The 12,911-nt window shown below is 55.5% G+C and overlaps 1 protein-coding gene across 1 annotated transcript in view; it reads right to left on the minus strand.

The window, feature by feature from the left end:
• LOC147092211 (V-type proton ATPase 116 kDa subunit a 2-like) overlaps positions 1-11,705 on the minus strand; it is a 30,041-nt gene extending 18,336 nt beyond the window's left edge. The window contains exons 1-2 of the mRNA XM_085975877.1: positions 11,567-11,705; positions 2,036-2,249 (exon numbers count right to left, since the gene is read on the minus strand). Of these exons, the coding sequence (XP_085832003.1) occupies positions 2,036-2,249; positions 11,567-11,637 (285 nt within the window). The 5' untranslated portion in view covers positions 11,638-11,705. The remainder of the gene's footprint in view (positions 1-2,035; positions 2,250-11,566) is intronic.
• Between the last annotated feature and the right edge of the window lie 1,206 nt (positions 11,706-12,911).

A 12,911-nucleotide genomic window follows, 5' to 3' on the forward strand; every position in this document is an offset into this window, starting at 1 on the left:
AAATATATTCAAGAAGGAGTTGGATATATTTCTTAAGGCTAAAGGGATCAAGGGATATGGGGAGAAGGCAGGGACAGGGTACTGAATTTGGATGATCAGCCATGATTGCATTGAATGGCGGAGCAGGCTCGAGGGGCCGAATGGCCGACTCCTGCTCCTATCTTCTATGTTTCTATGTTCCAATCCATCCAGGGCCTCGCACCACCCTCCCTATCTCTGTAACCTCCTTCAGCCCTACAACCCTCCCTGTCTCTGTAACCTCCATCAGCCCTACAACCCAGGCACAGCGGCATAGTTGTTAGCACTGTTGCCTCACAGCACCAGGGACCCGGGTTCAAATCTGGCCTCGGGCGACTGTCTGTGTGGAGTTTGCACATTCTCCCCGTGTTTGCGTGGGTTTCCTCCGGGTGCTCCGGTTTCCTCCCACAGTCCAAAGATGTGCGGGTTAGGTTGATTGGCTATGATAAATTGGCCCTTAGTGTTAGGGGATTAAATACGTGGGGTTACGGGGATAGGGTGGGATATGTGTCGGTGCAGGCTCGATGGGCTGAAATGGCCTCTATCTGCACTGTGGGGATTCTGTGTCTGTGTCTGTGTCCCTGTCTCTGTAACCTCCGCCAACACAACAACCCTCCCCATCTCTGTAACACCCTCCAGCCCCTACAACACTCCCTGTCTCTGTAACCTCCTCCAGCCACTACAACCCTCCCTATCTCTGTAACCTCCGCCAACACAACAACCCTCCCTATCTCTAACACGCTCCAGCCCCGACAACCCTCCCTATCTCTGTAACCTCCTCCAGCCCCTACAACCCTCCCTATCTCTGTAACCTCCTCCAGCCCCTACAACCCTCCCTATCTCTGTAACCTCCTCCAGCCCCTACAACCCTCCCTATCTCTGTAACCTCCTCCAGCCCCTACAACCCTCCCTATCTCTGTACCCTCCTCCAGCCCCTACAACCCTTCCTATCTCTGTAACCTCCTCCAGCCCCTACAACCCTCCCTATCTCTGTAACCTCCTCCAGCCCCTACAACCCTCTCTATCTCTGTAACCTCCTCCAGCCCCTACAACCCTCCCTATCTCTGTAACCTCCTCCAGCCCTCCTAATTGTGAACCTCTCTATTAAATCTCCCTAAACCACTTCTACTGTAAGGAGAACAACCCCAGCTTCTCCAAGTCTCTCTCTACGTAACTTCTTGAACCGCTGCAGTCCGTGTGGTGAAGGTGCTCCCACAGTGCTGTTAGGGAGGGAGTTCCAGGATTTTGACCCAGTGACGATGAAGGATCGGCCGATATATTCCCAAGTCAGGATGGTGTGTGACTTGGAGGGGAACTTGGAGGTGCTGGTGTTCCCATGTGCCTGCTGCCCTTGTCCTTCTACGTGGAAGAGGTCGCGGGTTTGGGAGGTGCTGCCGAAGAAGCCTTGGCGAGTTGCTGCAGTGCATCTTGTAGATGGTCCACACTGCAGCCACGGTGCGCCGGTGGTGGAGGGAGTGAATGTTTAAGGTGGTGGATGGGGTGCCAATCAAGTGGGCTGCTTTATCCTGGATGGTGTCGAGCTTCTTGAGTGTTGTTGGAGCTGCACTCATCCAGGCAAGTGGAGAGTATTCCATCACACTCCTGACTTGTGCCTTGTAGATGGTGGAAAGGCTTTGGGGAGTCAGGAGGCGAGACACTCGCCGCAGAATACCCAGCCTCTGACCTGCTCTTGTAGCCACAGTATTTATGTGGCTGGTCCAATTGAGTTTCTGGCTTGAGGGGCAGAATGGCCTGCTCCTGTTCCTGTGTTAAAAGACCCGAGGGGCAGAATGGGCCTAATCTCGTTGCTGTAGTAACAGGCTCGAGGGGGGCTGAATGGGCCTACTCCGGTTCCTATCCAACAGGCTTGAGACAGGCCGAACGGGCCTACTCTCGTTATTGTAGTAACAGGCTTGGGCCGACTCGTCTCTCTCTCTCGCTCCCTTATGTCTTGCTCCTTCTACCTCTACCCCCCCCCCTACCCCCCCGCCCACTCCGAAAAGCCCCTCACCCTTACCTGAAAGGGGTAGAGGTCGGCGTTGCCTGGGGAGGTAGTGAACAGGAACATGTCGATGAAGTGAATCAGAATGCTGGGCGCCTCCAGGGAATTGACGGCAGAGTAGACGAGCCACTTGTAGACAATCAGAAAGACGAGATACCCAAAGAGGGAAAGCATGAACACCAGCTCAGGCAGAAACACCAGGACGACAAACCAAGGCTTCTTAAAGTGCCTGTGTGTTGAAAAACAAAAAGGAGGGATCAAAGGAAGCCAGAGGGAGTTGAGATACAGATCTGCCGTGATTTAACTGAATGGTGTAACAGACTCGAGGGGCTGAATGGCCTCCTCCTGTTCCTGTGTAACAGACTCGAGGGGGCTGAATGGCCTCCTCCTGTTCCTGTGTAACAGGCTCGAGGGGCTGAATGGCCTCCTCCTGTTCCTGTGTAACAGGCTCGAGGGGCTGAATGGCCTCCTCCTGTTCCTGTGTAACAGGTTCGAGGGCCTGAATGCCCTCCTCCTGTTCCTGTGTAACAGGGGCGAGGGGCTGAATGGCCTCCTCCTGTTCCTGTGTAACAGGCTTGAGGGGCTGAATGGCCTCCTCCTGTTCCTGTGTAACAGGCTTGAAGGGCTGAATGGCCTCCTCCTGTTCCTGTGTAACAGGCTCAAGGGGCTGAATGCCCTCCTCCTGTTCCTGTGTAACAGGCTCGAAGGGCTGAATGGCCTCCTCCTGTTCCTGTGCAACAGGCTCGAGGGGGCTGAATGGCCTCCTCCTGTTCCTGTGTAACAGGCTCGAGGGGCTGAATGGCCGCCTCCTGTTCCTGTGTAACAGGCGCAAGGGGCTGAATGGCCTCCTCCTGTTCCTGTGTAACAGGCTCGAGGGGCTGAATGGCCTCCTCCTGTTCCTGTGTAACAGGCTCGAGGGGCTGAATGGCCTCCTCCTGTTCCTGTGTAACAGGTTCGAGGGCCTGAATGCCCTCCTCCTGTTCCTGTGTAACAGGGGCGAGGGGCTGAATGGCCTCCTCCTGTTCCTGTGTAACAGGCTCGAGGGGCAGAATGGCCTCCTCCTGTTCCTGTGTAACAGGCTTGAGGGGCTGAATGGCCTCCTCCTGTTCCTGTGTAACAGGCTTGAAGGGCTGAATGGCCTCCTCCTGTTCCTGTGTAACAGGCTCAAGGGGCTGAATGCCCTCCTCCTGTTCCTGTGTAACAGGCTCGAAGGGCTGAATGGCCTCCTCCTGTTCCTGTGCAACAGGCTCGAGGGGGCTGAATGGCCTCCTCCTGTTCCTGTGCAACAGGCTCGAGGGGCTGAATGGCCGCCTCCTGTTCCTGTGTAACAGGCGCAAGGGGCTGAATGGCCTCCTCCTGTTCCTGTGTAACAGGCTCGAGGGGCTGAATGGCCTCCTCCTGTTCCTGTGTAACGGGCTCGAGGGGCTGAATGGCCGCCTCCTGTTCCTGTGTAACAGGCGCGAGGGGCTGAATGGCCTACTCCTGTTCCTGTGTAACAGGCTCGAGGGGCTGAATGGCCTACTCCTGTTCCTGTGTAACAGGCTCGAGGGGCTGAATGGCCTCCTCCTGTTCCTGTGTAACAGGCTCGAGGGGCGGAATGGCCGCCTCCTGTTCCTGTGTAACAGGCTCGAGGGGCTGAATGGCCTCCTCCTGTTCCTGTGTAACAGGCTCGAGGGGCTGAATGGCCTCCTCCTGTTCCTGTGTAATGGGCTCGAGGGGCTGAATGGCCGCCTCCTGTTCCTGTGTAACAGGCTCAAGGGGCTGAATGGCCTCCTCCTGTTCCTGTGTAACAGGCTCGAGGGGCTGAGTGGCCGCCTCCTGTTCCTGTATAACAGGCTCGAGGGGCTGAATGGCCTCCTCCTGTTCCAGTGCAACAGGCTCGAGGGGCTGAATGACCTCTTCCTGTTCCAGTGTAACAGGCTCGAGGAGCTGAATGGCCTCCTCCTGTTCCTGTGCAACAGGCTCGAGAGGCTGAATGGCCTCCTCCTCTTCCAGTGCAACAGGCTCGAGGGGCTGAATGGCCTCCTCCTGTTCCTGTGTAACAGGCTCGAGGGGCTGAATGGGCCTCCTCCTGTTCCTGTGCAACAGGCTCGAGGGGCTGAATGGCCTCCTCCTGTTCCTGTGCAACAGGCTCGAGGGGCTGAATGGCCTCCTCCTGTTCCTTTGTAACAGGCTCGAGGGGCTGAATGGGCCTTCTCCTGTTCCTTTGTAACAGGCTCGAGGCGCTGAATGGGGTAGAGCTGCGAATTGGGTAAATTAATGTTCCCCAGAGGTATTAGGAAATGTTAAACGATCTTAAATAGGCGTTAAATTCCTTGCGGAGGCTGATTAACTGGTGTTCAAACCCATTGTCCCAAGTCTCAGAGCCGTGTGTACAGAAACCTTGATTGGTGGTTTCTGGGGGGCAGTCAAAGAACCGTCAACACTACAGATAATTTAATCCACTTTTAAAATCAATTGTCGGGGGATTTCAGTCCGTTTAGATGTTTGGCTGGCGAGAGATTAATTTAAATGACACTCAGCCGACACGGGCCAGAAATATTGAGTCTAAGAAAGAAAGACAGACTCCCAATCCCACCGCGCCGATCACCACCTCAGGACGTCCCAGAGCGTTTCCCCCTCAATGAACTACTTTTTGTTCAGTGTGGTCACTGTTGTAGGAAAGGCAGCAGTCGATTTGTGCACAGCAAGCTCCACAAACAGCAATGCGATAAAATGACCAGATCAGTTTCTTTTATGATGTTGGCCCCAATACTCCCACCCCCTCTTCCAAAAGTGGCCGTTTCTCTCTCTCTCTCTCCCCCCGCCGTCTCTCTCCCCCAGTCTCTCTCTCTCTCCCCCCCCCGTCTCTCTCTCTCTCTCTCTCTCCCCCCCCGTCTCTCTCTCTCTCTCTCTCTCTCTCCCCCCCAGTCTCTCTCTCTCTCCCCCCCAGTCTCTCTCTCTCTCCCCCCCCCCAGTCTCTCTCTCTCTCTCTCTCTCTCTCTCCCCCAGTCTCTCTCTCTCTCCCCCCCAGTCTCTCTCTCTCTCCCCCCCAGTCTCTCTCTCTCTCCCCCCCAGTCTCTCTCTCTCTCCCCCCCAGTCTCACTCAATTCAATTCAATTCAATTCAAATCGCTTTATTGGCATGACAAGTTACATCTTATGTTGCCAAAGCATCGAAAAACATTCATGTTTGTACACAAAAATACAGATCTATCCATACAGTGTATAAACAGATATATCCCTGAGTGTATAAATATACATTCATATATTTTATATATACTCTTTTCTTTTATTTAGTGGTTGTCCCTCTGTTTATGGCAAGCTGTAACATAGTGTGCCGCTAGTGTTACACAATTTCTCTCTTCCCCTAGTAGGTATGGGAGCTTTTGGTCGTCATTCAAATTTCTGAATTCCGGGCATATTTTTGTGAATTTTGGGTAGAAATTCTCCCTTATGCCCTGATATTTTCTACAAGTTGTGAGGAAGTGCATCTCTGTCTCCACCACTCCCTGACTGCAGTGAGAGCATATCCTGTCCTCTCTTGTAGCCGGGTCTGCCTGTGTCTACCTTTTTCGATCGCCAGGCTATGTTCACTAAGTCTGTACATTGTCAAGGTTTTTCTCAGTTTGCTATCCTTTACCATGGTCAGGTAATCAGCCATGTTGTATTGTCTGTTTAGGGCCAAGTAGCAATTGAGTGTGCTTTGGGTTTTTGTTGTTTCTGCCCAATATGACAGGTATTTTTCCTTTTGCTTAGCGACGATTACGTTGGGTCGAATTCTTTGTGTTACGCTGTCACTGTCCTGGGGCTGGTTATTCACAGAATCACAGAAACCCCACAGTGCAGATGGAGGCCATTTCGGCCCATCGAGCCTGCACCGACACATATCCCACCCGATCCCCGTAACCCCTACACCGACACATATCCCACCCTATCCCCGTAACCCCACGTATTAATCCCCTAACACTAAGGGTCAATTTATCATAGCCAATCAACCTAACCCGCACATCTTTGGACTGTGGGAGGAAACCGGAGCACCCGGAGGAAACCCACGCAAACACGGGGAGAATGTGCAAACTCCACACAGACAGTCACCCGAGGCCGGATTCGAACCCGGGTCCCTGGCGCTGTGAGGCAACAGTGCTAACCACTATGCCACCGTGCTTTAGTAGTGTTAGTAGTTACTTCACTGAGTCCCAGGACTAGTTGACTGAGGGTATTCTTCTTTATGGTCCTCTCTTGGCATTTCAGGGCTTCGTAATGATAGCATTGGGGGTTGCTCATTTCTAGGGTTTCCAAATTTGGTGGCTCTTTTTTGGCGAGTGATTATTAATGGATATTGGCCTAGTTCTGCCCTGCATGCATTGTTTACGGTTTTCCTTCGAGTCCGGAGGATACTTTTACAGAATTCTGCATGTAGGATCTCAATTGGGTGTTTGTCCCATTTTGCAATTCTTGTTGTGTAAGCGGTCCCCACACTTCACTGCCATAGAGTGCAATTGGTTCAATTACTGATTTGAAATTTTGAGCCAAATGCTAATTGGGATTTCTATTTGGATTGATTTTTTAATGGCATAGAAAGCCCTTCTTGCTTTCTCTTCAGTTCATTCACAGCCAGATGGAAATTTCCCGTAGAACTGATTTTTAAGCCCAAGTATGTGTAGTTAGTGGTTTGTTCAATTTTGGTTGTTCCTAGTGTGAAATTTGTTTTGGGTCCCTGATGTCTGGATCTTTGCTGGAACACAAGGACTTTGGTTTTCTGGGGATTAATTGTCAGGGCCCAAGTCTGGCAGTACGACTCCAGCAGATCCAGGTTCTGCTGTAGACCCTCCTTAGTTGGTGACAGCAGAACCAGGTCGTCTGCATAGAGGAGGAATTTAATCTTGGATTCATATAGGGTGAGGCCGGGTGCTGTAGATTGTTCAAGTAGTTTTGCCAATTCATTTATGTAAATATTGAAGAGTGTCAGTGAGATTGGCGAGCCCTGCGTCGACCCCCCGCCCCTGTGAGAAGTATTTTGTTTGTTAGTCTCCAATTTTAACTGCACATTTGTTGTTTTGTATACATTGATTTAATTACATCATATGTTTTTCCCCCTATCCCGCTTTCGATAAGTTTCAGGAATAAACCGTCGTGCCAGATGGAATCGAAAGCCTTCTGGAAATCTATAAAGCATGCGTAGATTTTGCTTCTGTTTCTCTCTCCCATCTCCCCCCCAAGTCTCGCTCTCTCTCTCCCCCCCAAGTCTCTCTCTCTCTCCCCCCCAGTCTCTCTCTCTCTCCCCCAGTCTCTCTCTCTCTCCCCAGTCTCTCTCTCTCTCTCTCTCCCCCAGTCTCTCTCTCTCTCTCTCTCCCCCAGTCTCTCTCTCTCTCCCCCCCAGTCTCTCTCTCTCTCCCCCAGTCGCACTCTCTCTCCCCCAGTCTCCCCCAGTCTCGCTCTCTCTCCCCGCAGTCTCGCTCTCTCCCCCCAGTCTCTCTCTCTCTCCCCCGTCTCGCTCTCTCTCCCCCAGTCTCTCTCTCTCTCCCCCAGTCGCGCTCCCTCTCCCCAGTCTCCCCCAGTCTCGCTCTCTCTCCCCCGCAGTCTCGCTCTCTCTCCCCCAGTCGCGCTCTCTCTCCCCCAGTCTCCCCCAGTCTCGCTCTCTCCCCCCCAGTCTCGCTCTCTCTCCCCCGCAGTCTCGCTCTCTCTCCCCCAGTCGCGCTCTCTCTCCCCAGTCTCCCCCAGTCTCGCTCTCTCTCCCCGCAGTCTCGCTCTCTCTCCCCCAGTCGCGCTCTCTCTCCCCCAGTCTCCCCAGTCTCGCTCTCTCTCCCCCCAGTCTCGCTCTCTCTCCCCCCCAGTCTCGCTCTCTCTCCCCCCCAGTCTCGCTCTCTCTCCCCAGTCTCGCTCTCTCTCCCCGCAGTCTCGCTCTCTCGGTCTCTCGCTCTCTCTCCCCCGCAGTCTCGCTCTCTCTCCCCCAGTCGCGCTCTCTCTCCCCCAGTCTCCCCCAGTCTCGCTCTCTCTCCCCCCCAGTCTCGCTCTCTCTCCCCCCCAGTCTCGCTCTCTCTCCCCCCCAGTCTCGCTCTCTCTCCCCCCCAGTCTCGCTCTCTCCCCCCCGTCTCGCTCTCTCCCCCCCGTCTCGCTCTCTCCCCCCCGTCTCGCTCTCTCCCCCCCCCGTCTCGCTCTCTCCCCCCCGTCTCGCTCTCTCCCCCCCCGTCTCGCTCTCTCCCCCCCCGTCTCGCTCTCTCCCCCCCCGTCTCGCTCTCTCCCCCCCCGTCTCGCTCTCTCCCCCCCCGTCTCGCTCTCTCCCCCCCCGTCTCGCTCTCTCCCCCCCCGTCTCGCTCTCTCCCCCCCCGTCTCGCTCTCTCCCCCCCCGTCTCGCTCTCTCCCCCCCGTCTCGCTCTCTCCCCCCCCCGTCTCGCTCTCTCCCCCCCCGTCTCGCTCTCTCCCCCCCCGTCTCGCTCTCTCCCCCCCCGTCTCGCTCTCTCCCCCCCCGTCTCGCTCTCTCCCCCCCCCGTCTCGCTCTCTCCCCCCCCGTCTCGCTCTCTCTCCCCCCGTCTCGCTCTCTCTCCCCCCGTCTCGCTCTCTCCCCCCGTCTCGCTCTCTCTCCCCCCGTCTCGCTCTCTCTCCCCCCGTCTCGCTCTCTCTCCCCCCGTCTCGCTCTCTCTCCCCCCGTCTCGCTCTCTCTCCCCCCGTCTCGCTCTCTCTCCCCCCGTCTCGCTCTCTCTCTCTCCCCCCGTCTCGCTCTCTCTCCCCCCGTCTCGCTCTCTCTCCCCCCGTCTCGCTCTCTCTCCCCCCGTCTCGCTCTCTCTCCCCCCAGTCCCTCTCTCTCTCTCTCCCCAGTCCCTCTCTCTCTCTCCCCAGTCCCTCTCTCTCTCTCTCTCGTCCCTCTCTCTCCCCAGTCCCTCTCTCTCTCTCTCTCTCTCTCCCCCCAGTCCCTCTCTCTCTCTCTCCCCCCCCCCCCAGTCCCCCTCTCTCTCTCTCCCCCCAGTCCCTCTCTCTCTCCCCCCAGTCCCTCTCTCTCTCCCCAGTCCCTCTCTCTCTCTCTCCCCAGTCCCTCTCTCTCTCTCTCGTCCCTCTCTCTCCCCAGTCCCTCTCTCTCTCTCTCTCTCTCTCCCCCCAGTCCCTCTCTCTCTCTCTCCCCCCCCCCCAGTCCCTCTCTCTCTCCCCCCAGTCCCTCTCTCTCTCTCCCCAGTCCCTCTCTCTCTCTCTCTCCAGTCCCTCTCTCTCTCTCTCTCCAGTCCCTCTCTCTCTCTCCCCAGTCCCTCTCTCTCTCCCCAGTCCCTCTCTCTCTCTCTCCCCAGTCCCTCTCTCTCTCTCTCCCCAGTCCCTCTCCCTCTCCCCAGTCCCTCTCCCTCTCCCCAGTCCCTCTCCCTCTCCCCAGTCCCTCTCCCTCTCCCCAGTCCCTCTCCCTCTCCCCAGTCCCTCTCCCTCTCCCCAGTCCCTCTCCCTCTCCCCAGTCCCTCTCCCTCTCCCCAGTCCCTCTCCCTCTCCCCAGTCCCTCTCCCTCTCCCCAGTCCCTCTCCCTCTCCCCAGTCCCTCTCCCTCTCCCCAGTCCCTCTCCCTCTCCCCAGTCCCTCTCCCTCTCCCCAGTCCCTCTCCCTCTCCCAGTCCCTCTCCCTCTCCCCAGTCCCTCTCCCTCTCCCCAGTCCCTCTCCCTCTCCCCAGTCCCTCTCCCTCTCCCCAGTCCCTCTCCCCAGTCCCTCTCCCTCTCCCCAGTCCCTCTCCCTCTCCCCAGTCCCTCTCTCTCTCTCTCCCCAGTCCCTCTCTCTCTCTCTCCCCAGTCCCTCTCTCTCTCTCTCCCCAGTCCCTCTCTCTCTCTCTCCCCAGTCCCTCTCTCTCCCCAGTCCCTCTCTCTCTCTCTCCCCAGTCCCTCTCTCTCTCTCTCCCCAGTCCCTCTCTCTCTCTCTCCCCAGTCCCTCTCTCTCTCTCTCCCCAGTCCCTCTCTCTCTCTCTCCCCAGTCCCTCTCTCTCTCTCTCTCCCCAGTCCCTCTCTCTCTCTCTCCCCAGTCCCTCTCTCTCCCCAGTCCCTCTCTCTCTCTCCCCAGTCCCTCTCTCTCTCTCTCCCCAGTCCCTCTCTCTCTCTCCCCAGTCCCTCTCTCTCCCCAGTCCCTCTCTCTCTCTCTCCCCAGTCCCTCTCTCTCTCTCTCTCCCCAGTCCCTCTCTCTCTCTCTCTCCCCAGTCCCTCTCTCTCTCCCCAGTCCCTCTCTCTCTCTCTCCCCAGTCCCTCTCTCTCTCTCCCCAGTCCCTCTCTCTCTCTCCCCAGTCCCGCTCTCTCTCTCCCCAGTCCCTCTCTCTCTCCCCAGTCCCTCTCTCTCTCTCCCCAGTCCCTCTCTCTCTCTCCCCAGTCCCTCTCTCTCTCTCTCCCCAGTCCCTCTCTCTCTCTCTCCCCAGTCCCTCTCTCTCTCTCTCCCCAGTCCCTCTCTCTCTCTCTCTCCCCAGTCCCTCTCTCTCTCTCTCTCTCTCCCCAGTCCCTCTCTCTCTCTCTCCCCAGTCCCGCTCTCTCCCCAGTCCCTCTCTCTCTCTCCCCAGTCCCTCTCTCTCTCTCTCTCCCCAGTCCCTCTCTCTCCCTCCCCAGTCCCTCTCTCTCTCTCTCTCTCCCCCCCCAGCCCCTCTCTCTCTCCCCAGTCCCTCTCTCTCTCCCCAGTCCCTCTCTCTCTCTCCCCCCCCAGTCCCTCTCTCTCTCTCTCTCCCCCCCAGTCCCTCTCTCTCTCTCTCCCCAGTCCCTCTCTCTCTCCCCAGTCCCTCTCTCTCTCTCTCCCCAGTCCGTCCCTCTCTCTCTCCCCAGTCCCTCTCTCTCTCTCTCTCTCTCTCCCCAGTCCCTCTCTCCCCAGTCCCTCTCTCTCTCCCCAGTCCCTCTCTCCCCAGTCCCTCTCTCTCTCTCTCTCTCCCCCCAGTCCCTCTCTCTCTCTCTCTCCCCAGTCCCCCTCTCTCTCTCTCCCCCAGTCTCTCTCTCTCTCCCCCCCAGTCTGTCTCTCTTCCTCCCAGTCAGTCTCTCTTTTCAGGACTGCCCCTTCGACAGTGCAGCGCTCCTTCTGTACTGGCCCTCCGACAGTGCAGCGCTCCCTCAGTACTGACCCTCTGATGGTGCAGTGCTCCCTCAGTACTGCCCCTCTGACAGTGCGGCACTCCCTCAGTACTGCCCCTCCGACAGTGCAGTGCTCCCTCAGTACTGCCCCTCCGACAGTGCAGCGCTCCCTCAGTACTGCCCCTACGACAGTGCGGCGCTCCCTCAGTACTGCCCCTCCGACAGTGCGGCGCTCCCTCAGTACTGCCCCTCCGACAGTGCTGCGCTCCCTCAGTACTGCCCCTCCGACAGTGCTGCGCTCCCTCAGTACTGCCCCTCCGACAGTGCAGCGCTCCCTCAGTACTGCCCCTCCGACAGTGCGGCACTCCCTCAGTACTGCCCCTCCGACAGTGCAGCGCTCCCTCAGTACTGGACTAGTGGGGAGTGTCGGCCTAGGATTAGCGGGCTCGAATATCCAGAGTGGCGGACAAACTCACGACCTTCTGACTCCGCGGTGAGAGAAAGTGTCCCCCTAAGCCGCGGCGATTTGAATCGATTAGATGATCACAAGGGCGACAAACTCACCGATAGTTAAAGACTCCGAGGCTGACCCCAAACACCATGTGAATTATCCCCAGGATCACCGACATCTTCATCTTGAAAGAGTTCAGGAAGTTTAACTTATTGTTTGCTAAATGCCAGATCTGTGAAGAACAGAAAAATATCGTGAGAGAGGCTCGCCCTGAGTTGCACATCATACCCCTACACTACTGTACTCTGGATTATTAGTCCAGTAACATAACCCCTACACTACTGTACCCTGGATTATTAGTCCAGTAACATGACCCCTACACTACTGTACCCTGGATGATTAGTCCAGTAACATAACCCCTACACTACTGTACCCTGGATGATTAGTCCAGTAACATAACCCCTACACTACTGTACCCTGGATTATTAGTCCAGTAACATAACCCCTACACTACTGTACCCTGGATTATTAGTCCAGTAACACAACCCCTACATTACTGTACCTTGGATTATTAGTCCAATAACATAACCCCTACACTACTGTACCCTGGATTATTAGTCCAGTAACATGACCCCTACATTACTGTACCCCTGGATTATTAGTCCAGTAACATAACCCCTACACTAATGTACCCTGGATTATTAGTCCAGTAACACAACCCCTACACTACTGTACCCTGGATGATTAGTCCAGTAACACAACCCCTACACTACTGTACCCTGGATTATTAGTCCAGTAACATAACCCCTACACTACTGTACCCAGGATTATTAGTCCAGTAACATAACCCCTACACTACTGTACCCTGGATTATTAGTCCAGTAACACAACCCCTACACTACTGTACCCTGGATTATTAGTCCAGTAACATAACCCCTACACTACTGTACCCTGGATTATTAATCCAGTAACATAACCCCTACACTACTGTACCCTGGATTATTAGTCCAGTAACATAACCCCTACACTACTGTACCCTGGATTATTAGTCCAGTAACATAACCCCTACACTACTGTACCCCTGGATTATTAGTCCAGTAACATAACCCCTACATTACTGTACCCTGGGTTATTAGTCGAGTTATATAACATCTACACTACTGTACTCTGGATTATTAGTCCAGTAACATAACCCCTACACTACTGTACCCTGGATTATTAGTCCAGTAACAACCCCTACACAACTGTACCCTGGATTATTAGTCCAGTAACATAACCCCTACACTACTGTAGCCTGGATTATTAGTCCAGTAACACAACCCCTACACTACTGTACCCTGGATTATTAGTCCAGTAACATGACCCCTACACTACTGTACTCTGGATTATTAGTCCAGTAACATGACTCCTACACTACTGTACCCTGGATTATTAGTCCAGTAACATAACCCCTACACT

This window comes from Somniosus microcephalus, unplaced genomic scaffold (genome assembly GCF_052327205.1).
Source record: "Somniosus microcephalus isolate GS21.2 unplaced genomic scaffold, FLI_Smic_1.0 unresolved_chr2, whole genome shotgun sequence".
In the NCBI taxonomy this organism is placed as follows: Eukaryota; Metazoa; Chordata; class Chondrichthyes; order Squaliformes; family Somniosidae; genus Somniosus; species Somniosus microcephalus.